Source organism: Rattus norvegicus, chromosome 15, assembly GCF_021556685.1.
Source record: "Rattus norvegicus strain SHRSP/BbbUtx chromosome 15, alternate assembly SHRSP_T2T, whole genome shotgun sequence".
NCBI classification, from domain to species: Eukaryota; Metazoa; Chordata; class Mammalia; order Rodentia; family Muridae; genus Rattus; species Rattus norvegicus.
Genome location: NC_141548.1, coordinates 3,570,498 through 3,597,114, shown reverse-complemented (window position 1 = coordinate 3,597,114; position 26,617 = coordinate 3,570,498). Strand labels below are relative to the sequence as shown.

Sequence of the window (26,617 nt, the reverse complement as noted above, 5' to 3'; positions counted from 1 at the left end):
GCCTATCCCGAAGCGTGACAATAACCTATCCAATGGTCACTGCATGGTTCCCTTCTGACAGCCAGCAATTCTCGATGTGAACAGTGGCTGATTCCTCTTTGGGGACTCTATGGGTACCAAGTAATTGCTGGAATCTGTGGCCTTTTCGTATACCTTTGGGAGCTGTGTCTGAGGGTGGGCTCGAGAAAACGGCAGGCAATGTACACACGTGTCCCCTACACCCGCCCGTACGCGGTCCAGTCCTCCAGCACGCGAGGGCGGAAGTAGTGATGGCCGGCGCGGCCGGAAGTTCGGATCAGCTGATGGGGGAGGCGGCGCCGCAGCCGCCTAGAGGCCCTGGCCGCCCAGCGCTTCGTCCCGGCCTCGAGTCTCGCAGACTGGCCACAATCCCGGCTCACACCTCGCTGTTGGGTGAGGCCCGGCCCAGTGCCCCTCTCAGGCCCGAGATCCTCGCCCGGCACGGCCGCCCTGAGCGCCCCGGCCACCCCCAGCCCCGGCTCGCCCCTCAGGCCCCGGGCCTCCCCTCAGTCCCCGGCCGGCGGCCCAGGCCCCGGATCCGCGGGGGGAGACCCGGCTCCGGGGGGTGCGGGCCCCATGGAGCTGATGTTCGCGGAGTGGGAGGACGGCGAGCGCTTCTCGTTTGAGGATTCCGACCGCTTTGAGGAGGATTCACTCTGTTCGTTCATTTCTGAGGCCGAGAGCCTTTGCCAGAACTGGCGAGGATGGCGCAAACAGTCAGCGGGGCCCAATTCCCCCACTGGAGGCGGTGGCGGAGGTGGCAGTGGCGGTACCAGAATGCGAGGTGAGGATGAGCGGGGAAGGCTGCGAGGGGAAGGGGAGCAGTCTTGTCCCACTTGGACCTTGCTTGGGAGCTGTCCGGACCGGGAGCTGTCCCAAGCTTAGAGTAGACTTCAGGACTCGCTTCTCTGGCCTTACAGAGATGGGGTGGCATCTTCACAAGCAGAGCGGGGGGAAGAGGGCAGAAAGATAGAGAAGGAAAAGGAGAAGGAGAGGGAGAGGGAGAGGGAGAGGGAGAGGGGGAGAGAGGGAGAGAGAGAGAGAGAGAGAGAGAGAGAGAGAGAGAGAGAATATGAATAAATATATGAGAATGAGAATATGAATCCACTCACTCGCGCGCATCACAGAAGCTTGTGTTGTGGCAAAGAACATCCTTGGCTTGGCCAGAAAGATCTTTTGTTATTCCTGTACGCCTTAGAGACCGAATATGGGCGAATACCCCTTCTCTGTTTTAAGGATGCCTAACAGAATTTGGCCTTTAGGAAACCAGAAGTAGGCAGAAGAGAATGTGGTTAGTCGTGGATTGTGAAAAAGTGACCACTTGAGGTGTGTCACTCAATGGGATGTTGATCTCTCCTCTTAAGCTGCACCAAGAAAGTATTCCACCAAGAGGAAAGTGAAGTTCACTTGTTTGGGAGAGGAGCTGTTATAATCTTTAGTGTTAACCCAGATTCCTGACATCTGTTAGAAGTAAAGGCTGGGACGAGTGGGTGGGAGCCTTGGACTTCCGTATCCGAGGAGGGCGCAGGCTTATCTTGGGGCTGTCCTCGTGAAGCACCTTTCCTTTGTGTTTCTTTCTTTCCTGATCTTCCAATGAAGTCACGTATCAGTGCTGTGAAGAATTTTGCTTTTGGAGCGGGTAGAAAGAATAAAGATGAAAGAAAACTCAGAGGCTTAGGAATCCTCACATCTTTCTCCCACTCAGCCCAAGGCAGTTTTTATCCTGGGCCTCAGTGGAAACTGGCTTTCTTCAGTAGTCTAATGTACATGTTCCGGGCCATTCCAAAAGACTTGTTCTGTAAGCTGCAGAGACTTCTGGTGCCCCTTTAGGATGCAGAGGGATTTGTCCATACCACTTTCTGGTGGTAGTATTCAGCTTCTGTTGGAGAGAGAGCTCTTTTCTGTATGTGTATGCATGCACACACATGCAGATCACAAGCAGTTTCAGTGGGGATCTTTTGTGATCTCCCTACTTTTATATGTGAGGATGTGGATGGTCTCACTTTGGGGGAGTAACTAAAAGCATGGTGGTGAAGATTTTCAGCATATTGATGTGGTCCTGCGTAGGTTAAAATAATCTTTTCCCTCTTTTTTCCCCTCTTTTTTTTCCCCTCCCTGTCTGCTATCCTTTTGAGAGAGGATCTGGCTGTATGGCCTGGAGAGGTCTTGACCCTCCCTTGACAACCTTTCGGATCTGGCCTGAATGCACCATTTCTTCACCTATACCCTCCTCAGCCACCTTCAGTTGCTTATAAAAGGGTTGCTGTTGGTTCTTTTCTGTTCTGTGATTTTTTTTTTTTGATCAATGTTCTTATGTAGCCATTGCTGTGAGTTCTGCAGTCTGTTATATCATCACTGCTTATTGTTAAAATAGTGTAGAAAACCCTCTAATGCTAACTCCATCCCATTCCAGGTGATTTTTGGAGCAACAGCCAGGTGCCCTGGGATAATTAGCTCCCCCTGGCTTCCAGGATAAGAAGTCAGACTGTGTGGGCCTTGTAGGCTCTTTTGCCTCATGAGGTCCCTAATTATTCTGAGTTCTGGCACATCTTCCCTCCTTAGTGGGGGCCCTGCAGTCATTTAGAGAGAAGGTGATAAGTAAAAAGGTAATCAGAAGTGAATGCCAATGAGACACTGCAGTGTAATCGGAAGCTAAATGGAGAGTGTGGAAAATTTGGTTCTGAGGCCCGTGAGTAGATCTATCACCCACTTGAGTCTTAGAACACACCTATCTGGCCAGAAGTTTCCTAGAGTCTCCCTGCTGTCTTCTGTTCTGGGCCAAGGCTGTCCACCTGACTGTGTGGCTGGAGAATGCCCATCCCCCCATCTCCCAAGGAGTGTTAAGGGACATTATTCCCTGCCAAGAAGGGGGCTAGGAGTGCTTGCTGCTCTCTCCTCCAATTCCCAGCATCCATGGGGATGGCTGACAGCCACCTGTAACTCCAGCTCCAGTGGTTCTGACACTTTCTTCTGGTCTCCATGGGCTCCTGTACTCATGCATAAATTCACACACCGACAATATAAAATTTAAACAAAAAGATAGCTGGACATGGTAGCTCGTGCCTTTAGTTCCTACACTTGAGAGGCAGAGGCAAGCTGATCTCTTGAGTTCAAGGCTAGCCTGGTCTACAGAGTGAGTTCCAGGACAGCTAGGTATACACAGAGAAACCCTATCTTGAAAAACAAAAACAAAAAAGCAAATAAACAAACAAGCAGAAATATGTGTTTCCAAGAAAAGGGTGTGTGTGTGTGTGTGTGTGTGTGTGTGTGTGTGTGTGTGTGTGCGTGTGTGCGTGCGCGCGCACGCGCGTACACACGCGCACACACGCGCACACACGCGCAGGTGCCCAAGGTGTGGCACTGGTTCCGAGTAATTTTTGCAAAATAATTCTGGCCGTTTCTCTCCCACCATCCCGATCTGTGTTTCGAAGATGGATTGGTGATCCCTCTGGTGGAGCTGTCAGCCAAGCAGGTGGCATTCCACATCCCATTTGAGGTGGTGGAGAAGGTTTACCCTCCAGTGCCTGAGCAACTCCAACTCCGAATCGCTTTCTGGAGCTTCCCTGAGAACGAAGAGGACATCCGGTGAGTCCAGAGCACTGATCATGGGCGAGGGAGTTCTAAGATCTCACACTGGCTGCTGGGCTTTCTGCAGAACAAAAGAGATACTGTAGTTGGAACTGCTATGAGGAAGATCAGGGAAGCGGGGGAGTGCCTGGGTTTTCCCCTAAGGAGTGCAAAGAGAGAGTTGCCTAGAGCATGGTGGTCTCTACACCGTCTTCGGAAGGTTATTTGCTGGGTGGTGGCCATGTTCTCTTCTTCCCCCCAGTCTGTATTCATGCCTAGCCAATGGCAGTGCGGATGAGTTCCAGCGAGGGGATCAGCTGTTCCGAATGAGGGCTGTGAAAGATCCCCTGCAGATAGGTAAGGACCCATCATGCCCTGCAGTGACCTCTCCTCTCAGCGCTGGTGTCGAAGATTAAGAACCTTTGTAGCCAGGCATGGTTGCACATGTCTTTAGTTCTAGCACTCAGGAGGCAGAGGCAGGCGGATCTCTTATTAGTTTGAGGCCAACCTGGTCTCCATACATAGTGATTCTAAGACAGCCAGGGTCTTACGAAACCAAAGCCCATGTGGAGGGAATGTATAATTTAGTGTGGGTCCAGGGGGGAGGCAGAGACTCTGGTCTTGGCAGCCTCTTCCAGTCCTGCCCTCCTTCCTCCCTAGGGTTCCATCTGAGCGCTACAGTGGTACCACCGCAGATGGTCCCTCCCAAAGGGGCCTACAATGTGGCTGTGATGTTTGACCGCTGCCGGGTCACTTCCTGTAGCTGTACCTGTGGGGCTGGGGCCAAATGGTGCACCCATGTCGTGGCACTCTGTCTCTTCCGCATTCACAACGTGAGGCCCTCCCAATTTATCCTGGCCCTATCCTACGCTCCGTTCCCCCCTTCTCTGCCGCATGCCTGGCCACAATGTGAGCCCCTTTACCTCCCCTCTGCCCATCTCTCCCCATCTTCAGTTCCAAAGCCTTTTCTCAGTTAGTTCTTTGCTCCTCAGGCATCTGCAGTTTGCCTGCGGGCTCCCGTCTCAGAGTCCCTGTCTCGGCTACAAAGGGACCAGCTTCAAAAATTTGCTCAGTACCTGATCAGTGAGCTCCCTCAGCAGGTGGGTGAGGTTGGGACATCTTCTCACTGCTGGCTTCCAGCCTTCGCCTCAGCCTTCTTGTTACGCCCTGGCCTCTCTGGATTTAACTGTGCCCTGTTCTCTCTGCCTTTGTCCCTTTCCCTCAGATTCTCCCCACGGCCCAGCGTCTTCTAGATGAACTCCTTTCCTCCCAGTCAACAGCCATCAATACAGTATGTGGAGCTCCGGGTGAGTGTGTTGAGAAGGAAGCAGCTGCTAGTGCAGGGCATCGCCTCCTAGGGCTCCATGTTGTTAGGTGAATCTGGGTCCTTTTCAGTAGGTGACTGATTGCCTGTCGTTCCCAGACCCTACAGCAGGGCCCTCAGCTTCAGACCAGAGCACTTGGTACTTGGATGAGTCAACGCTCACTGACAACATAAAGAAGACGCTGCACAAGTTCTGCGGCCCCTCCCCTGTGGTCTTCAGGTGACTCTCATAATCAATCTGTAGGAGTAGCCACCATCCTTAGGCCACTTGTGATTTTCCCTTCCTTCTGATCACTGCACTGGCATGGTTCCTGCACGTGGGTATCAGCGATCACTTCTGGCTGATGATGACCTTGTACAGTCAGTGACTTCCTGTCTGAGTAGAGCCAGAGCTATTTTTCTTCCGTTGCCTGATGACATTGACACACGTGCAGAGACAGGTGAAGAGTTCTGTCACAGGTGTCTCTCCCACTCTGTCTGTATTCTGGGTCAGATGCCCTTTAGGTCAAGGCCTTGCTGCTTTGCCTCCTTCACAGCGGCCCTACTTTAACCACTTCTTCTCTGTTCCTTTCACAGTGATGTGAACTCTATGTACCTCTCCTCCACGGAGCCTCCTGCTGCAGCTGAGTGGGCATGTCTGCTGCGCCCTCTGAGGGGTCGAGAGCCTGAGGGCGTCTGGAACCTGCTTAGCATTGTTCGAGAGATGTTCAAGCGGAGGGACAGCAATGCTGCCCCCTTGCTAGAAATACTCACGGACCAGTGCCTCACCTACGAACAGGTAGCACCTCAGGATTGGGGAGCTGTGTGGTAGTTCCTTCCTCTCTCCCTCATCTTACTCTCCTTGGGGAGGCTAAGAGCCTTTTAGGTTGTCTGAGCTTTTGCGTACCTTACGTCTCTGCTCCAGATCACGGGCTGGTGGTACAGCGTGCGTACCTCAGCTTCACACAGCAGTGCCAGTGGTCACACAGGCCGTAGCAACGGACAGTCAGAGGTAGCAGCCCATGCATGTGCAAGTATGTGTGATGAGATGGTTACCCTCTGGAGGCTGGCTGTGCTGGACCCTGCCCTCAGCCCTCAGCGGTGAGTCTTCCCCAGGTTACCATGTCCTCACAAGGCAGCCTGCACACTGAACAATCTGCCCGAGTGTAGGGATTTCTCAAGTGGGGGATGGGACATGCTGAGCACTGGTGTCACTAGAGGTTTGCAAGTCCTGTTTCTAACAGGCTTTCTTCTTCTCCTTCCCTAAACAATACTTTACAAAATCCATGACTGTTGTACCAATTTCTTGTGGCGCTGGCTCAAAAGGAGCAGCCCCTCCCTCACTGCGCCCCTTGTTTGTGCCTTTCTTTGAGGAAAATTCCTGCTTATCTCCTCCTTTGCCCTCTCAGTGCAAACTGCTTGCCATCCCTCTAGCAGTGTCCCTCCCGCTTTGTTTCCACAGCCGCCGGGAACTGTGTGCGCAGCTGCGCCAGTGGCAACTGAAGGTGATTGAGAATGTCAAGCGGGGACAGCACAAGAAGACCCTCGAGAGGCTTTTCCCTGGCTTCCGGCCAGCTGTGGAGGCCTGCTACTTTAACTGGGAAGAGGCTTATCCCCTTCCTGGCGTTACCTACAGTGGCACCGACCGAAAGCTAGCCCTGTGCTGGGCCCGGGCCCTGCCCACTAGGCCAGGAGCCTCTAGATCTGGGGCCCTGGAAGAGTCCCGGCCACGTCCTCTTCCTACTGAGCCAGCTGTGAGGCCCAAGGAACCTGGGGCCAAGCGCAAAGGATTGGGTGAGGGGGTCTCTTCACAGCGGGGTCCCCGCCGCCTCTCGGCTGAAGGAGATAAGGCTCTGCATAAAATGTGCCCAAGTGGGGCCAAAGCCAAGGTACTGGGTGGGCCTGGCAGTGGGGGCAAGAGCTCAGCAGGCAGTGGGAGCAAACGACGGCTAAGCAGTGAAGACAGCTCCCTGGAACCAGACTTGGCAGAGATGAGCCTGGATGACAGCAGCCTGGCCCTGGGTGCAGAGGCCAGCACCTTTGGGGGATTCCCTGAGAGCCCTCCACCCTGTCCTCCCTCAGCTGGCTCCAGAGGGCCTTCCACCTTTCTTCCGGAGCCCCCAGACACTTATGAGGAAGATGCTGGTGTGTACTTCTCAGAAGGGCCTGAGCCTCCCACAGCCTCTGCAGGCCGCCCTGGCCTGCTGCCTGGGGAAGTCTGTACCCGAGATGACCTCCCTTCCACAGACGACAGTGGCAGTGGGCTACACAAAACCAAAGAGGCAGCTCCTGCAGTTGGAGAGGAGGATGATGACTACCAAGCGTATTACCTGAGTGCCCAGGATGGGGCTGGAGGCGAGGAGGAGAAGGCTGAGGGCGGGACTGGGGAAGAGCATGACCTGTTTGCTGGTTTGAAGCCACTGGAACAGGAGAGCAGGATGGAGGTGAGGAAGCAGGAGGAGACTGAAGAAGAGAGGGACTGAGGGGGGCCTGGCGGCTCTGACTGGAAGTGTCCAGATCATGAGCATGGCTTTACATCCTGTAGGGCATCCTATCCTGGTCTGCAGTCTGCCCTCTCCAATGGGAATTCTCAGATATGTGTCAGTGCGCTGCTTCAAAGTCCTCAGTGGTCGCTTGTTGCCCTTAGAGCAAAACGAAGGTCCTTGGCACGGCTGTGAGGCTCCACTCTCTGGTCTTTGCCGGCCTCTCCCGTGCTATTTGACTTTGCCTCTCACCCTCCATGTACTTCACTTATCCCTGGCCTGGCCATGCTCCCTCTTGTCTACACTGAGGTACAGTTGGCCTTTCTGGCTGGAGTAATCTTCTCACCAGGCTGAATTAGGCTGGCTCCTGGTCCTTCTGCAGGTCTTAGAGACCAAAGCTCTGAGAAGTAGGGAGGGGCACAAGACCTCTGAACTGAGTCCCCTCCCACCAGGCGTGGCAGCAGATGCCTATTACCTCAGCCTCTGGAGGTTGACAGAGGAGAACCCCAATTGGAGGCCAACTTGAGTTACATAGTGAGACCCTGACTCAAATAAAACAGACCTTGCCTTCTTAGACGTCTCTCTCTGAGTTCCCCCAGCCTCTGCTGTCTTCCCTAACCTACTGTACCTTAGCTGACCCCCCCACCCCCTTCACAGATAGCAGCCCTCTTCTGTCCCAAGTCCCTGTGAGCTGTCCCATCCACTTGCCCTGCTCTTGGCCGTTTGCAGCAATACTCGTGATCACATTGTGTTGAATGACAGTGGTGTCTGTGACCAGACTGGATTCTTATGGTATGCCCAGGATCCATGTGGCATCCAGTGCTTTAGGAATATTGTGCTACTTAACCAAGTCTAATGTTCTTCAAGTGAAGGCCTTCAGTCTTTCGGTCCTATGTCTTGTAGGTGTTATTTGCCTGCGCTGAGGCCCTGCATGCCCATGGCTACAGCAATGAGGCCTCCCGCCTCACTGTGGAGCTTGCCCAGGACCTGCTAGCCAACCCACCTGACCTCAAGGTAGAGCCGCCCCCTGCCAAGGTGAGAGAGACCTCCTTCCTCTACTTTCCAGGCCCCACTTATCCCTGCTCCTATTCCCAGCCCAAGTGAGAGCTTCCTTCTGTCTCCACTGAGGTAAGTCAGCCTCATTTGTCCCAACTCTCTGCACTCCCATCTAGGGCAAGAAGAACAAGGTATCCACAAGCCGTCAGACCTGGGTGGCTACCAACACTCTGACCAAAGCAGCCTTCCTGTTGACAGTGCTAAGTGAGCGCCCTGAGCACCACAACCTGGCCTTCCGAGTCGGCATGTTTGCACTGGAGCTACAGCGGCCTCCTGCTTCAACCAAGGCCTTGGAGGTCAGCGGTCCACTCACCTTAACCGTATGAGTGGAGCTCCACTCACCTTAACCTCGGTCCTCTCAGAGCTCCGTACCTTCATCTCCAGCCACGGAGGTATCGGAGGTCCGAGTTCCTTCCTGTGTTTCAGGTAAAGTTGGCATATCAGGAATCTGAGGTGGCCGCTCTGCTCAAGAAGATCCCTCGGGGTCCCAGTGAGATGAGCACCATTCGGTGCCGGGCAGAAGAACTTCGAGAGGGCACACTGTGTGACTACCGCCCTGTCTTGCCCCTCATGTTGGCCAGCTTCATCTTCGATGTTCTCTGTGCTCCAGGTATGCCCCACAGTAACTGGAGGAGTGGGGGTGGAGGGTATAGGGTAGGGGTTTTGTTTTGTTTTGTTTTGTTTTAAGGAAACTAAAAGTTCTAAGACTCTGGCAGTCATCTTTAGGACCCACCCACCAGCAGCTTCCTGGGTAGGTCTTGGATGATGAGGGTCTTGGATTCCTTTGCACTTTTGCTTGACTTAACCCAATTTTTGTCTAGTGGTTTCTCTCACGGGTTCCCGGCCCCCAAGTCGAAACTGGAGTAACGAGATGCCTGGAGATGAGGAGCTAGGGTTTGAAGCAGCAGTTGCTGCCTTGGGTACGTGTCTTGTCTTTGTTCACGAGGGGAGCTGTGATGGGAAAGTCAGGATGACATTCGAGAACCCACGAGTTATCACGTATTGCACAGTCAGTGATCTAGAGAGGGGCTGGAGACGCTCAGCAGTTAAAAGTACTTACTGCTTTTCTAAAGGACCCTGGTTTAGTTCCTAGGACCCTCACGATGGCTAACTATGTTTAATTCCATTTTCCAAGGGATGCAGTGCCCTCTTCTGGCTTCCACGGGCACATCAAGCACATGATACACACCTGCATGTAGGCAACACACATACAGGACAATAAATAAAACTTATTGTGTGTGTGTGTGTGTGTGTGTGTGTGTGTGTGTGTGTGTGTGTGTGTTACATGTGGTGGGTGTTTAAAGGACAGCAAACCAAAACTCAAGAAAGGCCTCAGAGAGGTGACTGACTCTAATGTCGGCTAAAAGGTCAGGGAAAAGGTCAGGGCTGTAGACAGGAAACTGTCAGACTCTACCCAGCTCTGAGAGCAGACATGATGGTTATACCTACAATCCCAGTACTTGGCTACACAGCAAGCTTAGGCCAGCCTTGCTACATGAGATCCTGCCTCAAAGACATGATCCGCACAGCAAACAAACGAGCCAGCAGTTACATGCGTCCATGCGAGACACGCCTCTCCTTGGCGGAGCAGGACAGGTGGCAAAGGTCTAGGCGAGCAGATGGAGCTAAGGTCGGATGTTAGCAGTGGGGACCTTTTCTTTTGGTGTGGTTGGAGCTCTAGACACTAACCCCAGGAGGCCCTCCTCCTCCTCACAGGCATGAAGACAACAGTGAGTGAGGCAGAACACCCCCTCCTATGTGAAGGCACACGGCGGGAGAAGGGTGACCTGGCCTTAGCACTCATGATCACTTACAAGGACGACCAGGCCAAGCTCAAGAAGGTAAGGGGCTGAGATGCTGGGTTTTTGCCAGGCAGCAAGTGAGCAAAATGTCACAATCTTTCTCAGAAGTTTCCAGTACAATGACCAAAGTACTGGTCTGTGTGTAGGAGGTAAGTGGAGAGTTTTGGAGACTTCTCATAAAGAACAAGAGACCAATGGTTCTTATAGGTGTGCTTGGGCATGAGGTGGAAGAAGAGAAGCAGAGAGCATAAAGTCAATCATTGATTTATTTCAATATTTATTGAATATCAGTATGCTCAGTCCTCAGGTAAGTGTTATGGAAGATTCCGAGACATGTAAGCTGGGAGGTTATCCTGTAGTTACGACTGGGAAAGACTTCCTGAGGAGGTAGCATTAGGCTGCTTCAAGAAGAAAGGAAGATAGCAGAGTTCAGGAAATAAAGGACGACATGTTACTACTTGTCTCTTCTCCAGATCCTAGACAAACTCTTGGACCGAGAAAGCCAGACCCATAAGCCACAGACCCTGAGTTCTTTCTACTCATCTAGCCGTCCAGCCACAGCCAACCAGAGATCTCCTTCAAAGCATGGGGCCCCATCTGCCCCCGGGGCCCTGCAGCCACTGACTTCAAGCTCTGCAGGGCCTGCTCAGCCGGGGAATGTGGCAGGGGCTGGGCCAGCTCCCACTGAGGGCTTCACAGAGAAGAACGTGCCCGGTGAGGTGGGGGAACTGGGTAGGGCGGGCAGGCGGGTGTCAAGCTGTGCCCTTTCCTGGGCTCATTCCAGTGTTCTATTTCCTCCCTCAGAAAGCTCCCCACATTCCCCCTGTGAAGGTCTCCCACCTGAGGCAGCTTTGACCCCACGGCCGGAGGGGAAGGTTCCTAGCCGACTAGCACTTGGCAGTCGTGGAGGCTATAATGGCCGAGGTTGGGGCTCCCCAGGGAGGCCCAAGAAGAAACATACAGGTATGGCTGTCTGTGGGGTGGCATGGAGGGAAGGCTGGTCTTGAAGGCTGGAGACTGACTTCATTTTGGGGGTACTAGGCATGGCCAGTATTGACAGCAGCGCCCCAGAAACCACATCGGACAGCTCTCCTACCTTAAGCCGAAGGCCACTTCGAGGGGGCTGGGCCCCTGCTTCCTGGGGCCGAGGACAAGACAGTGATAGCATTAGCAGCTCTTCCTCAGACTCTCTGGGCTCCTCATCCTCCAGTGGAAGCCGCCGGGCTAGTGCCAGTGGCGGGGCCCGGGCAAAGACCGTTGAAGTTGGCAGGTCAGTGGGGAGAACACCCATCTAGCCCATCCTTAAAACCATATTCCTAATATGACCCAACTGTTGTCCCTAACATCCTTCCTTACCCTGGACCCTCCTGACCTACTTGGACTTCATTCTGAAGGGACTTCAACCCTGTCCATACCCCATTGCTCCGTCAGGTGTTACAAAGGCCGCCGCCCTGAGAGTCATGCCCCCCACGTACCCAATCAGCCGTCAGAGGCAGCTGCACACTTCTATTTTGAATTGGCGAAGACAGTTCTGATCAAGGCAGGGGGCAACAGCAGCACCTCCATTTTCACACATCCATCTTCCTCAGGAGGCCACCAGGGTCCTCATCGCAACCTGCACCTCTGCGCCTTTGAGATTGGGCTTTATGCCCTAGGCCTGCATAACTTTGTTTCTCCTAACTGGCTCTCTCGTACCTACTCTTCCCATGTGTCCTGGATTACAGGTAAATTCAATGTCATGATTGGCATACGGGATGGAGGTGAATAGGAAGGGTCTTGTCTTTGTGACATTGCTGACCTGATGAAAGATCTCATCCCCAGAGCCCCAGGGGTGCCCACTTTGCTCCTTGTTCTTCTCCCTGAAGGGCAGGCGATGGAGATTGGCAGTGCAGCCTTGACTATACTGGTGGAATGCTGGGATGGGCACCTGACACCCCCTGAGGTCGCATCGCTGGCTGATAGAGCATCACGGGCACGAGACTCCAACATGGTGAGGGCAGCGGCAGAGCTGGCCCTCAGCTGCCTGCCTCATGCCCATGCACTGAACCCCAATGAAATCCAGCGAGCCCTGGTGCAGTGCAAGGAACAGGTATTCCTGCTTTCAGCCGTCTGTGCATGGGGGAACTCGAGGTCCAACATTTTTCCTCTGAAAAATGTGTGTGTACATGGGGTGGGGTCTGTGCCACAGTGTGTGGAGGTCAGAGCACATTCTGAGTTTGTTCTTTCCTTATACCACCTGGGTCCCTCCCTCCCTCCTCTCCCACGTATGTCCCCCCTCCCTTCCTTCCTCCCTCCCTCCCTCCCTTCCTTCCAAGAGGTCTAAGTTGCCTCTGCTGAGCGTGGACTTACAGTTCTTCCTCAGCTTTCAGAGTAGCTGCGACATGCTATCATTTGGGGTTTAGGGATTCCCTCTTGATTCCCCCATATTCAAGAGCTTATGAAGAGTCTAGTTTTTCTCTCATTGTAACATTTCACACATTACAGGTTGAGTATCTGTTAGGTTCAAGATTAGAAGTGTTTTGGATTTTGTTTTCAGAGTATTTTCTTTTTTTTTTTTTTTTTTTGGTTCTTTTTTTTTGGAGCTGGGGACCGAACCCAGGGCCTTGCACTTGCTAGGCAAGTGCTCTACCACTGAGCTAAATCCCCAGCCCCAGAGTATTTTCTTAAACCTGAGCAATCTTGGGGATGGGACTCAAAGCTAGTTATGAAATTTGTATTTCATATGTTAATTACACACACAGCCTAGAGGAAATCTCGTGTCTCTTGGCCTCTTTCTCTTGTATGTATGTATGTATGCATGCATGTATGCATGCGCATGCATGCATGTGGAGTTGGATGCAGGGCCTCATGCAGGCTGGGCGGTCAACTGCCTTGCAGTCTGCAGCCCTGTCTGTGCATTGAAGCTTATTTCATGGCATTTTCCTCTCGAGGCATCAACCAGCCTTGTGGTTCAGAAGTTTCTGATTTTAGTGTTTCCCTGTTCAAATTAGGACACCTAGCCTAATACTGAGTTCACGTGTTCACATCTGTCCTGTTACATTCACACGCTGTGTGCTGTATTCTACTTTGTATGTTTATTGTTATAATCCTGAAGCTAGGTATTCCCCTCACACACAAGCAGAGAGAGGCTTACTACTTAGGACACAAGATGGTTCCTGAGCCTGGACTCAGAAATGATGAGCTTTGGGTGTGTGGGAGGAACAATTAATTGTTCAGTGCCAGTGTGACTTTGACCTCTGCTGCCCCTCCCCTCAGCCAGTCCTCAGTCCTGGGTAAGGCCCTTTCCCGCTAATGCCCCGCACTCCTTTCCAGGATAATCTGATGCTGGAGAAGGCCTGCATGGCAGTGGAAGAGGCCGCCAAGGGTGGGGGCGTGTACCCCGAAGTGCTGTTTGAGGTGGCTCACCAGTGGTTCTGGCTTTATGAGGAGACAGCAGGCGGCTCATCCACAGCCCGTGAAGGGGCTGCAAGCTGTAGTGGCAGTGGCATGAGGGCTGCTGGGGAGGGTGGGCGAGGACTCCCTGAGGGTAGGGGCGCCCCAGGGACCGAACCTGTTACAGTGGCTGCCGCAGCAGTGACAGCAGCCGCCACAGTGGTTCCAGTCATCTCAGTGGGGTCCAGTTTATATCCAGGTCCAGGACTGGGGCATGGTCATTCCCCTGGCCTGCACCCCTACACTGCTCTCCAGCCCCACCTCCCCTGCAGCCCTCAGTACCTCACCCACCCAGCTCACCCTGCCCACCCCATGCCTCATATGCCCCGGCCTGCCGTCTTCCCTGTGCCCAGCTCTGCATACCCACAGGTGAGACTGGGTTTTACTGATGGCGTCGGGCAGGTGGAGCACGCTAACTAGTTCACGGGTTGGAGCAGAGTACTTGGGTGTGTACCAGGGCTGGCCAGGAGTCCTGGCAAGGTGGGGGGAAATGGGAGAGCAAGTGAGAAATGTGAGGAGGCCTAACAAGACTTGTATCTGCTCCCCTTCCCCATCTGTTGTAGGGTGTGCATCCTGCATTCCTGGGGGCTCAATACCCTTACTCAGTGACGCCTCCCTCACTTGCTGCCACTGCTGTATCTTTCCCTGTCCCTTCCATGGCTCCCATCACAGTCCATCCTTACCACACAGAGCCAGGGCTCCCACTGCCCACCAGTGTGGCCTGTGAGTTTCGGGGACAGGGAGCAGGTGAATGGAGGGGAGGTACGCTGGACGTGGGAGGTAGGGAAGGCGTTTCCTCTGTCCTCCTTCTCTCACATGGCTCTCCATCTGCCCTCAGTGAGCAGTGTCCACCCAGCATCCACATTTCCAGCCATCCAGGGTGCCTCACTGCCTGCTCTGAGCACACAGCCCAGCCCTCTGGTAAGCGGAGGTTTCCCACCACCCGAAGAGGAGACGCACAGTCAGCCCGTCAGTCCACACAGCCTGCACCACCTGCATGCTGCCTACCGTGTTGGTAAGAAGTCCTTCTGCACCTACCTGCAGCCGGGTGAGGGTGAGGGGCTCTTCATTTGTTTCCTGTGGGTCAGGTACCGAGGTGGGGGAGGGTGAAGGACAGATCCTACCGTGTGCCTCTCTGTGTTCCCTAGGGATGCTGGCACTGGAGATGCTAGGTCGCCGGGCACATAACGATCACCCCAACAATTTCTCCCGCTCCCCCCCTTACACTGATGATGTCAAATGGTTGCTGGGGCTGGCAGCAAAGCTGGGTAACACCTCCCTCCCCAGGACCATTGCCCCCAACCTGCTTCCCTTCCCTTCCCGTCCCAGACCTCCTTCCTAGCTCTTGCTCAGAGTTGAGGCCTTGGTCGGGTATGTGTGCAAGCGCGAGGGGGTGGAGGGGTGGCTCTGTCAGACCAGAGCTGAGATATGTAAGTGGGTCCCTAGGGCAGAGGTGGCCACCCTGTCTCATGCCCCTCCCCTGCCCCCCAGGAGTGAACTACGTGCACCAGTTCTGTGTGGGGGCAGCCAAGGGGGTGCTGAGCCCGTTTGTGCTGCAGGAGATCGTCATGGAGACGCTGCAGCGGCTGAACCCCATTCATGCCCACAACCACCTTCGAGCCCCGGCCTTCCACCAGCTGGTGCAGCGCTGTCAGCAGGCGTACATGCAGGTGACAACTCAGGAAGTGTGCGCCTGTTCCTCCCGGGCAGGTGGACCAGAGCCCTCAGCACACGAGTAAGGGAGGTGAGGCCCCAGTGGCGTGTGCTTTGTGCTGATTCCCTTCCAACCCGCCCTCCAGTACATCCACCACCGCTTAATTCACCTGACCCCTGCCGACTACGACGACTTCGTGAATGCGATCCGCAGCGCCCGCAGCGCCTTCTGCCTGACGCCCATGGGCGTGATGCAGTTCAACGACATCCTGCAGAACCTCAAGCGCAGCAAGCAGACCAAGGAGCTGTGGCAGCGGGTCTCCCTGGAGATAGCCACCTTCTCCCCCTGAGCCTGGCCGCTGTGGCAGCGGGTCTCCCTGGAGATGGCCACCTTCTTCTCCCCCTGAGCCTGGCCGCTGTAGGGCCCTATCTAGGGACACAGGCCTGTGACCATGGGGGGCCCTCACACAGAGGGCCACGTGACTCCTGGCTGGACAGATCATCCCCACTCAATTCCCTTGTAGCTCAGACTGGCAGCTGCTCTTGGGCTGTAGCTTGGGGCCAAGATGTCTCAGACCTTAGAAGCCTTGGGCTGGGGGAGACAGCCTTGTCTGGGAGAGGGCGTTGGGTGGCCTCTGGTATTTATTTGGCATTTATAAATATATAAACTCCTTTTTTACTCTGTCTCGTGGGTCTCTGCTTTCTTCCTTGTGGAGAAGAGCTGTGGAAGGACAGCTGATACCTGCTGTAGTCTAGGGTTGGTTGGTTTGTTTTCCTCTGCGACGAAGCAGACCAAGCAGAAAAATAAGGATGTTTATTAAGGACATTTCCAGCCCACAGCTCGGGCTCATATATGGCTCTATGAGCAACTGTCTGACCTCATCCCCATTCAATGTGAATGACACTAGGGAGGCCAGGCCACAGGTAGATCCCACTGTCTTGAATAAAGGGGCCACAGCAAAGGGCCCTCTCATGGGTAGGCATTGACAGGTAAACTGCTGGGGATGAGGAGGGAACCATTGAATACATTCTTCTACCCCTTCCCTGGACCCTCTCTTCCTCACCTCCCAGGTTCATAGGTCAGAGGTACCTAGTACCTAGTACCATAGGGGGGTACCAAGGAAAGCCCCTTTATTAGGCCCCAAAACTATGGGAAAGAGATGGATGCCCTCCCCTTTCGGCCATTCCAATCCTGAGGGGCCACTGAGGTAGAGGGGTAAGGGGCCAGGCCACATTAATCCCCCTGTGGGCTGTGCTCTAAGGCTTGTCCCTCGGCGAAGTTAGCAGGCCTTTTGCTGGTATGGAAGGAAGGACTGGGGTATCAGCCCACACTGGAATGCTGCAATTCTTCCTGAAGCCACAAGGGGGCTGGCTGTCCAAGCCGACTCAGCAGCTTTGATAGCTCCAAATTATGGGTTCGGAAAAAATCCGTAAGGAAAAGGCGAGACTGACGGAAGAAGTGAGAAGAGAAACAAACAGTAAAGAGCACGGCAAGGTCAGACCCTGGAACCCTGGAGGTGGACTGGTGACCGTAACCCAGGTTCCACGTACCTCCATGTCCATGTCTGGGTACCTCCGGCCTTTGCTTCTCCCTAGACAGCGAGTCTTCCCGCCTTCAAGGCCCTGGCACCAAAATCCTTTATCTGCATCGAACCTACTCAAAGGGACAGGGAGGGCATTAGGTGTCAGGGAGAAGGGAGATTCAAGCCCTACAAACGCACCCTACCCTCCTGGCCCACAGGGAGAAATGTCTCTTCCAAACAGAACCTCCTTCCCTTTCCCCATAAAACCTTCTTTCTCTTGGCTTATGCTCTCCCACCTGAGGGTCCTCGTGTAGTTCAGAAAGGGGGTGATACCCAGGAACTTCTGGATGATCTCCATTGAGGCTGCTGGGTTGACACGAAGCTCCTGCCCATCCATAATCAGCAACTGAAGGGACAGGGATGTGACTCCTCTCAATTCTTAAGCCTGGGCTGAAGGGAAGGGGTACCCTCATAAGGGCTTCTGCGAGAGTACCTGTCCGGAGGGGTAGTAAGTCAGCCAGCGCTGAAGGTGGGTAGAATAGTAGCCAGGAACAAGACAACGGCTCTGCAAGGAGCGAAGCAGCAGAGGGGCGTGGGAGGAAGCTGAAATCACTTGGTAGAAGGTGTAGTTCAGAGCAACAGGGTCTCCATGTGCTCTCTGGTGCTGCAGAACAGGGTGAGAAGGAACGGGGTGCTGCCTTGGCGATGGCTCTGGCCATATTCCTGTCTGGTTCAGTTCCCGTCTCTCGTTCCTTTCTGTGTCTCTAGCAGACACCACCTTCTCCACCTCTCCCTTAAGGCCTAATGTGTCCCTTCCTTCAGACAAACCTGGTACCAGGAGTAGGCCCTGTCAGCAGGGTTGATGAGCACAGTGATGATCTTGGCTCTTGGCAAAAGGGCAGCCCCCCGCCGAGGTACAACCTCTGAGTCAAAGTAGGTGGCACTCTTTTCAAACAGGAAGTCAGTGCTGGCATTGGAAGGAACAGGGAAGAAGTCCATATACCTAGAGAGTAGCACAGGAAAGAAAAGGATCTCAGTGGCCTTTGCAGGCCGGCAGAAGCTGGGACAGGTGGTCTTTTGGAAAGGGCAGTACTACTCTGAGGAACACGCAAGGGGACCCAATCTCACCAGTCGATGCCCTTGTGGTAATTGGGGCCATTGAAGAACTGAATTTCCTCAAAGGTGCTAGGGCTGGGGAAACTGCTTGTCACTGCGGGGTGCAGGCTCAGGAAGAAGTGAATGGCTGTGGTGCCTGCAGGAAGGGAAGCCCAGCCTGTTCAGGAAGCAGTCAGCTGAACAGCATGACTTTGAAGGAAGTAAGAAATACTCACTTGTGGGTTGTAAAACTCCCTTCAGTCAAAGCAAAGCGAGAGACAGAAAGCCGAGAGAAGGCCCAGGATTGTTAGACTAGCTTTCACCCTCCACCTTATCAGAACCACTTGCAGACTGTCCCTCCCTAGCACTCAGGACTGAGGCTAGACCTTTAAGAACCGTGATGTTTTGCCACAGAGCTGTGGCCTCTGACCTCTTCTTATTTTGAGATTAGGTCTTACTATACTGCCCAGGCAGGCACTAAGCTGATACTCTCCTGTCTCTGTCTCCTAAACTGCCTTTACAACCAAGTCTGGCTACCTGACTGAGCTCTGAGACAGATCTGTGTAGCCTAGGTGTGCCTCACTTGCTATCCTTTCGCCAAGGCCCTGTCCGGCAAGCAAGGCCTTCGGTCCTGCCTGTTCTACTGGCTTTACGATGGCCTGGAATCCAGGGTTCACCCCGGCCCCTATTTATCTATCTTTTAACTAGGCAGACGGACACAGGTGGAGTGGCTTACAAATCTAAGTCCAACACTTGGAAGACTGAAGCAAAGAGATCAGAGGATTTAAGGTTGGTCTGGGTGATGAGACCCTGTCTCAAAAACTAAACAAATAAAAAAACACAAAATTAAAAAATATAGTACACACCTCTAACCCCAGCACTTGGGAGGCAGGGGCAGGCAGAGTTCTGATAGTTTGAGGACAGCCTGGTCTACAGAGCAGATAGCCAAAATTATACAGTAAAACCCAAGAAAATCAAAACCCAGACAAAACAAAACAGCAAAAATAAGCTGTCCTGCGCATGTATATACACATGCACGCAAGCACACTAAAGAAATCTAATTATTTTAAAAAATGAATCCCTTTCTCAAGAGACGTGATTAATGAGGGGTAGGGATGAGAAGGCAGCCTAGGATAAATTGGCTGGGAATCATTTACCTGTCTTCTGTGGTCCCACAATGAGGAACTTGGGGAGTCGGTCACAGGTTTTCTCCTTGGACCAGATATCTTTGTGCCTCTTGTCGTCACAGGGATTCTGAAGGTTAGGCCACGAATCTGATAAGGACTAATCTTGTAAACCCTGACCCCATCAGAACAGGTCAGCCTGAGCTCCACCCTTACCTGCCAAAGGGGGCTTCGTTCCTGAGGGAAAAGTTCAAAGTACTTCTGGGCAAGAGGCACAGGGGGAAGGGTCTGCAGCCGCAGCCGTGTCCAGCACTGGAGGAAGCGCACCAGGCTCTCAAAGGTGTACAGGCCCAGCCGGTCGTTCCCATAGTTGGACAGATGGGTCATAAAGACACTGATCTGCAAGAGGATTCCTGCTGTGAGACCTAGCGAGAGTCCCTGACCCACAACCAGCTCTGGGGCACAAAGGCGCTGGCTTGACTACACTTTGACTTTCTAGTCATCCGGTTCCCTTTTGGTGCCTTACCGGATTAAGCAGCACTGTCAGAAAGAGTTCTCCACCTCGAATGCTTCGATCCAGTTCACGAGAACCTCCAGGATACTCATTATAGAAGATGGTGTGAGTGAAGAGGCCACATGTTTGCCGGGGGAGCACCTGAGAGGGTCAGAAGATACAGGTGAATGGTAAGACAGAAGATAGGTAGGGACAACGTCAGGATGTACTGGAGTTCCCTGGGCTCAGAGAGGCCTGCTCTGAAGTTATAGTAAGAAAATTTACTATATGTGGGGCTGGAGCGATGGCTCAGTGGTTTAGAGCACTGAGTGCTCTTCCAGAGGTCCTGAGTTCAATCCCCAGCAACCACATGGTGGCTCACAACCATTTGTAATGAGATCTGATGCCCTCTTCTGGCCTGCAGGTGTACATGAAGATAGAGTGCACGTGCACATGCACTCATACATGCGCACATACACCTTTAAAACATTTTCTACTATATGCGTTATCATGTTTTGTGGATACCTTGGGCTGGCAGATGACATGCCCCAAGTCAATGCAGGTTGAAAGCTGTCTAAATGTCAAAGTTCGATTTGTACTGGGAAATCTGTAGTGGGAGCCCTCACCATGATGCCATTGTGAATGAAGCCTCGGCGGTAGCGAGCAGGGCGCAGATGGGGATACTCCTCAGTGCTGGTCACCTGAATGCCCCACACGGATTTCCAGGCCTCATAGAGCTGCGTGTGGATGGGGTACACACCAGAGTGGTGGGGGGCCACAGCATACCCCAGATCCGTAGGAATCCCATGCTCCTGGGAATGGTATAGACTCTCACCAGGACCTGGTGAAGTTTGGGGAGTAGAGGGTAAAGAGGGTGGGGATGCCTCCAAGGAAAGAAAACTGGAAAGGGTAGGGAAGGGTATCCACGGTGTGGGGGCAGTGGAGGGTGTTAAAAAGGAAACACTGTCTCTGGGAGAGAGTATGGGGAAGAGATCCAAGAGTCTCACCAAAGCAAACTGTTTGTTGAGCCTCATCTGGTCGGCCAGCACGGAGCGATTGTGGAACAGGTGTGGCTGCATGTGACTCCACATGTGAGGGAACCACCAGAACTCTCTGCGGTGCCTCAGCAGCATATCGTCCCCCGCGTCCTCCTCCTCTGTCCCTGCGGTCACACACTGACTGCTGGCCCCCGTTTTGTAGAGACTCTGACCATGGTCCATCCTGTGGACATTACTGCCTCCCGCCCAGGGCCTGAGGCTGTCTCCTGCTCACTGCCTAAGCGCTCTTCAGCCATCTCTGCTAAAGCCGCCCCATTACTAGTTCATCCCTCAACTATGTCCCTAGACTCTGTCCCTTTCTCCAACTTGGGTGTCCAGGGTCAGTACTAAAGAGACCGATCAAACCAAAACAGGTAAGGACAGGGGAATGAGCTCACCCGTATGATAGAACTTGCCCGAGAAGCCCAGGTTGAAGGTGAAGTTGGGGACTAAGGTCCTGAGTTTGTTCTGGGTAGTCAGCAGAGCCTGGCGAAACAGTAGAGGAATGCCAAGTCAGGAGAGACCAGGCTAACTGAGAGATAAAGGAAGCAGCCATCTTCCCAATTATACAAAGTAGAGAACGTGTCTGCGACCATAGCAGGTCACAGCGGGGAATCTGATGGCCAGAGGCAGTAAGGTTCCTAGCCAAGTGAACGGGAGAGAGAAAGAAAAACTGACCTCAACATCAGCCACCTTCATGCGAGTACCTTCTTTGCCCACAAAGATGTCGTCGATGTCTACTAAGATGTAGCGGTCAAGGTCCAGGCAGAGACGCTTGCCAGTGAGGTATGCGACAGCATCGACAAACACAAGTTTGTGAAGCCAAAAAGAGAGGCCGTGTCCAAACAGCACCCGCTGGATGCCGTCATGAAGCCCCAAGTCCTGCACCACAGTGGGGAGCCGGGCTCGCCGCAGAGCTGGTCCCGGCAAGGGGAGCTCTGCTGGCCGATGGCTGGCGATGAGCACTGGCTCATAGGTGCTGTGATTGGACTGGAAGATGGTCCAGTCGTCCCCAGGCAGTGGTCCTGGCTCCAAGCGGCTAGGGCGGGTGAGATGTAGCAGAGGAGCGGAAGGGTTCACTTGGTAGTCCCGCAGCCCCAAGTTTGAGTATAGGAAAAGGGGGAAGCCCTTGAGTTGGGCACTCAGGAGGCTATGCTCGTGGGCTCGGAAAAAGCCAATGATGCCCACACCGTACTCCACACAGTATCGGTCTAGCAGTTCTCGACTCCAGGAGTCCAAGTTGACGTACTTTAGAAGGTTCTCATAGATGACCAACACGTAGCGACCATGGGTGTGATCAGTCAGCGTGGGCATATCCCCTCGGCCAGGTGCTAACTCAGTGCTGTAACGAAAGCGACTAGACTCCAAGATGGCCACAATCTCCTGCCCCAGTTGTGAGTACGCACTTTCCACAAACACAAGGACCACAGGTTCTGTTCGAGTTGTTTCTGGAGGCCTTGGGGGTCGAGGTGGGACTGGTGGCCTTGCAGGACCAGGGCCAGCTGCCCCACTGCTACTACAGTCTCCCAAGGGCAGAGGCAAGGGTTCCTTGGCCTTGGGGCTGGTGGATACAAAGTAAGCCAGGAATGCCATGGAGACAAGACTGAAACCAATCAGCAGCAGTATGAGGCGGTGCAGTTCCAGTTGCCGAGCAGGGCGTACCACCTTCCACAGCTGGAGCATGGCGAGGAGAAGGGAGGGAGGGACAGAGGGACAGGGACCACCTCAGGAGATGGGAAGTATGAGCTCTGTGGGCTGGAACTGTCTTGGCAGGGGAAGGATCCTCTTAGGGTCAGTTCCCTGATGAGATGAACACAAACGCTTTCAGTACAGGACAGGGGAGGCAGAAAGAGCAACAGGGTGTCCTGGACAGAATCTACTGGTCTCAGGTCACCATGGCCCCCTGGCCCATGCCTCAGGCTGAAACTTGATTTTCCTCAGCCCCGATGTAGCTTCTTACATGAGGAGTCAGTGAAGTCCACACGCTCGGCCCTTACAATCTGTAAAGCAGAGAAATTGGTGGGTTACCTCTTCCTCTGGGAGTCTGTCATTAGCCACTCTCCTTGTCCCATCTCTTACCCTACCTGTATTTGATGATCACTTCCGTTTGTGTGTGTTTGTGCGTGTGCACATGTCCTTGTGTGTTTGTGTGTGAGCATGTGTTTGTAAGTGTGCATGTGTGAGTGTATAGAGCCAGAGGCCAGTATCAGTGACCTTCTTTACTGCCCTCGTACTTTGGGACAGTCCCTCACTGAACCTGACGCTCTCTGTTCCAGATGAAATGGCTGGCTAGCAAACCCATGGTGCTGCTTCTCCGTGCTGGGGTCACGTGCTACTGGGAATCTAAAAGATCCAGTTTACTCACTTGTTCTTTAGCAAAGAGAAAAGTTTATGTAGAAGAAAACAAGTCAGATCCCATACCTTGGCTTCATAGCTCGTTCACTTTCTCAGGGAACATCCAAATTTCCCTATGTTCAAGCTGGGGCAGTAACTCAGGATAGGAAAGAGCTTATCCACAGAGACCAAACAGCCAGGAGGGTGAACAGAGCTCTACTCTGAAAGCTGTGTCCATCCTGTGTCTGAGAAGACTGCCAAAGGGCAAGAGCTCCAGTGGGCTCTTGATAACAAGTGGATGGCACATCTCAGGAGTCTCGTGATCCAACGAAACATCAGATAGGAGACACCTCCTAAGACTTAATCTTCTACATCAGTCATATCCATGACCACAGCCAGCAGACCTAACGAACTTCCAGTCATGTGCACTATGCTGGGGGAGCTTGGGAAACAGCGAGAGCGAATCAGACTACTAGCTTCTGAGCCCAGAACTTGGGAGGCTCTCCTTTCTACCACTTGTGACAAATTACCCCATACCCTTCTCTTCACCTACAGCAGAATCGGTAGAGGAGATAAAACCCGGGGCAGGGCAGGACAGGGCGTCGCCAGCACCTACAAAAGCCAGAAAGCTGAAGCCCAAGTCCTCCTCCTTCCACTCTGCCTCTCCTCTGAATTAGCTGAGGTGCTACTGTGTCCTCATTCCAGAACAGCACAGGAGCTGCGGGGCAACAGACTGGAGGAATACGAGGGACCGGATCCAGGGACAGAAAGTGACTTGAGGGTCAGATGACCAGAAAACAGCTTTAAAGAAATCTAACTTGACAGTTTCTTTTTCTCAAATAAGACTGCTACAAGTTTACAGTCCCGTTTTATTTTAGCCAATCTCAGAAAGGTCAGTAGCTGGCAATGCCTCTCTACCACCCACTCCAGTACACACACCTCAGTGGCTGGTGGGCACAGACAAGGCCCTTCAGAATCCAGACAGATGATTTATTTAGGGTTCAGCTCTGGCCTGGGTAAAACTAATCGAAATAAGAGAGCTGGGAGATGGAATAAAAACTGATGGGGGCTGGAGAGATGGTCCAGTGGTTAGGAGCACCGGCTGCTCTTCCAGAAGACCTGGGTTCAATTCCCAGCACCAACATGGTACATCATAGTTGTCTGTAACGCCAGTTCTAGGGGGAATCTGACACAGACATACGTGCAGGCAAAACATAATACACACGAAATAAAAATAAAAGAAAACCTGTGACGGGGCTGGAGTGCCAGTTTAGAAGCGGAGCCTTTGTGAGGCTCTAACTGCAATGGCGGAGAGAGGGGGATGAGGGGGAGCAGGGGAGAGAGTAGAAGTAGGAGGAAGAGGTAGATCATGGGAAGAACTGAATTCTTTTATTTGTTTTTATAGACAGGGTTTCTTTGTACAGCCCTGGCTACTATATAGACTAGGCTGGCCTCCAACTCTGCCTGCCTCTGTCTCCTGAGTGCTGGGATTAAAGGCGTGAACCACCACTGCCTGGCAGGAACAGCTAAATTCTAACGGGGAAAACGGTAGTGAGAACTCACAGAAAGCAAGCTACACCACACGTATCACCAGTTTCGTATATGCTGAGTGCTTATTACCTGTTGGACATCCTTCTGAGAGCTTTGCATATACAGACAGACCTGACTTTGATTTATGACAATGTGCAGATGAAGCTGTTGGCGATGGCTCCTGCTTTTAATATCAGCACTTAGAAGGCAGAGGCAGGACGGTCTGAGTTTGAGGTCAGCCTGGTCTATAGAGGGAGTTCTAGGACGACCAGGGCTACACGGAGGAGCACTTTCTTAATAAACCAAACCAAACCCCACCACCACCACCACCACCAAAAATCAATGTGCAAATGATAAACATTTAGTATAAAGTATACTCCAGATGGTTTTGGCTTTCAGTGCCAGTGAGGGAATACATGGATTTGGACATGCTAGGCAAATGCTCTACCTCCAGAAATTTAATCTTTTCCTAAGGTTTATAGACAAAATGCTTCTTTTTTTTAAGGTTTATTTTTGCTTACATATTTTATGTATACAGGTACTTTGTCTGCATGTATATCTGCACACCAGAGACAGCATCAGATTGTAAGCCGCCATGTGGGTGCTGAGAATTGAACTCAGGGCCATTGGAAGAGCAATGAGCGCTCTGAACCACTGAGCTGCCTCTCCAGCTCCACCAATACTTTCCTTGTAATGAGAGACACCACAGGTACCCACACTGCCGCACAATCAGAAGGCTAAACAACTGGCATCACAGAGCAGAGGGCACTGATAAGCTCTTGTAGTCAGTAGGTTAGTTGTACTATCTGCAATTCAATTTAGGATATCTTAAAAAGGTTTATCAGTAAACCAAGAAGCACCTGTATTTAATGCCAGCTCTAAGAGTTGTGAAGACACACACAACTAGTATTAGTTCCATTTTATACACGCATAATTTCAGGCCCAGGGAAGTTGTGTAACTTACCCGTTAGTGGATGAACTGGGATTCAAAGGTCAGGCCTGTCAAACTCCTGTGTTGTAACCACTGCATTTTAGCTTCATATCTAGAGGAAGCCGTGAGATTTAGAGAGGGGATCATGTGAGAACTTTTGGTGGGGGTGCAGCGGGATGACTAATGTTGGAGGAAGAACATGTGTGTGGCAGTGGAAAGTTTCTGAGGAAGGAGAAACCCAAGGGTCGTCAGCCAAAGTGGACAGCAAATACAGGGTCGGGGTGGGCTGGAGGTGTGGGCCCACCACTGGATAAACAACAGAGCCCATGCCCTGGGAGGAAGAACCTGACCTTGAGGATAGAGGGACCCTCCTGCGGCAACTACCGGCTCGCCAAAGAAACCGGGAGCCCACAGGTGGGGGAGCCGGAGGGGAAGGGGCAGGGGTGCGGCCGAGAGTTGTCATCCAGTTAGGCACCGGCTGAAAGAACCCCGTGTGACCCGGGCGGAGTGACCGGAATGAGGCAACTGAGGGGAGGCCAGCGACTGGGACACGGGGCAGGGGCGCACAGGGCCGGATGGGTGGCCGCCCAGGACGACCCTGCGGGTGGTTTCGGTGGCAAGACTCGCGGGAAGTCTGACGGGGAAAGCTGAGGGCGACCGTGGACCGGAGGCTGTTCTCAAGGATGGCTCACCCGGTGGAGTGGGCGGCGTCCCCGCTGTCCCGGGGCCCCGCCGCGTCCCGGGGCCGCCCGGCTTCCCTGCTCGCGGGGCCTCGGGCCGCGTCGCGGCGGCTCCGCCATCTCCGAGCGAACGCTCCGCCGCAGTCGGGCCCAAGTACTGCTCCCACCAGGGGGAGGCGGCGCGCTGCGGCTCGGGGTGCCCGCTCGGGTCCGCGCGCTCCCCAAGCGTGGCGGCTACGCGACCCGGATCTGGGATAAGCCAACAGCCCTCTGCAGTGCTCAGCCCAGCCGCAGCCTCCCAGGCCTCCGGCCTCACGCTCGGCCCACCGGAGCGGACCCCGTCCGCCACGCCGGGTGGCACAGTCTGCAGAGCGTCAGGGCGGGCCCAGGGCCCAGGCCTGTCCACTGAGCCCCGCGGAGGAGGGAGCCCGCGTACCGAGGGCGGGGCCACCTCAGACTGGGGCGGGGCGAAGGCATCCTCACCGCTTAAGAGGCTACTTCCTCCCTGCCACCCCCAGTTCAGCAGCCCAGGCTGAGTTTAGAAGTTTTCTTCCTT

General features: G+C 53.5%; 2 protein-coding genes across 26 annotated transcripts; one reads left to right on the top strand and one right to left on the bottom strand.

Moving 5' to 3' along the window:
- Positions 1–297: 297 nt before the first annotated feature.
- On the top strand, positions 298–15,999 carry Zswim8 (zinc finger, SWIM-type containing 8). 11 transcript variants are annotated; one of them, NM_001271275.1, is made up of 27 exons: positions 298–802; positions 3,450–3,603; positions 3,848–3,942; positions 4,246–4,418; positions 4,578–4,685; positions 4,811–4,892; positions 5,009–5,129; positions 5,486–5,687; positions 5,814–5,989; positions 6,351–7,033; positions 7,136–7,332; positions 8,275–8,406; positions 8,544–8,723; positions 8,854–9,037; positions 9,249–9,347; positions 10,144–10,268; positions 10,703–10,943; positions 11,034–11,192; positions 11,271–11,499; positions 11,661–11,953; positions 12,095–12,318; positions 13,542–14,030; positions 14,225–14,384; positions 14,500–14,676; positions 14,810–14,929; positions 15,153–15,331; positions 15,461–15,999. In NM_001271275.1, exons 1-27 carry the CDS (start codon positions 595–597, stop codon positions 15,662–15,664), a joined length of 5,394 nt encoding a protein of 1,797 aa, NP_001258204.1. In that variant the 5' UTR covers positions 298–594; the 3' UTR covers positions 15,665–15,999. The 11 variants fall into 11 exon arrangements, with proteins under 11 accessions (NP_001258204.1, XP_087442065.1, XP_087442070.1 ...); XM_087585939.1 differs by having other exon boundaries at positions 305–802; positions 6,351–7,332; positions 8,275–8,385; positions 15,221–15,331; positions 15,461–15,998; XM_087585944.1 differs by having other exon boundaries at positions 305–802; positions 6,351–7,332; positions 8,275–8,385; positions 15,461–15,998.
- Ndst2 (N-deacetylase and N-sulfotransferase 2) lies at positions 15,978–26,427 on the bottom strand. Of its 15 annotated transcripts, XM_087584799.1 has the most exons (16): positions 26,074–26,427; positions 25,415–25,493; positions 22,547–22,586; positions 21,265–22,386; positions 20,985–21,072; positions 20,557–20,711; positions 20,176–20,361; positions 19,583–19,711; positions 19,273–19,455; positions 19,090–19,186; positions 17,966–18,089; positions 17,666–17,840; positions 17,331–17,501; positions 17,134–17,243; positions 16,866–16,968; positions 16,114–16,761 (listed from the first exon to the last, which is right to left on the bottom strand). In XM_087584799.1, the coding sequence occupies exons 4-16, from the start codon at positions 22,267–22,269 to the stop codon at positions 16,636–16,638; spliced, it is 2,652 nt and encodes an 883-aa protein (XP_087440925.1). In that variant the 5' UTR covers positions 22,270–22,386; positions 22,547–22,586; positions 25,415–25,493; positions 26,074–26,427; the 3' UTR covers positions 16,114–16,635. The 15 variants fall into 15 exon arrangements, 7 of the variants coding, with proteins under 7 accessions (NP_001099210.1, XP_087440925.1, XP_087440928.1 ...); NM_001105740.2 differs by having other exon boundaries at positions 15,978–16,761; positions 21,265–22,586; positions 26,074–26,264; XR_015637839.1 differs by having other exon boundaries at positions 20,176–20,390; positions 21,265–22,586.
- Positions 26,428–26,617: the final 190 nt, after the last annotated feature.

Coding starts and splice junctions, on each gene's coding strand:
- Zswim8 (XM_087585936.1), top strand. CDS start 595: ATGGAGCTGATGTTCGCGGAGTGGGAGGACGGCGAGCGCTTCTCGTTT. Junction 4,686..4,810: donor TCAGTGAGCTCCCTCAGCAG/GTGGGTGAGGTT, acceptor CCTTTCCCTCAG/ATTCTCCCCACGGCCCAGCG. Junction 14,677..14,809: donor GCATGCTGCCTACCGTGTTG/GTAAGAAGTCCT, acceptor TGTGTTCCCTAG/GGATGCTGGCACTGGAGATG.
- Ndst2 (XM_087584799.1), bottom strand. CDS start 22,269: ATGCTCCAGCTGTGGAAGGTGGTACGCCCTGCTCGGCAACTGGAACTG. Junction 17,244..17,330: donor CTTACTACCCCTCCGGACAG/GTACTCTCGCAG, acceptor CTGTCCCTTCAG/TTGCTGATTATGGATGGGCA. Junction 16,969..17,133: donor AACTACACGAGGACCCTCAG/GTGGGAGAGCAT, acceptor CCCTTTGAGTAG/GTTCGATGCAGATAAAGGAT.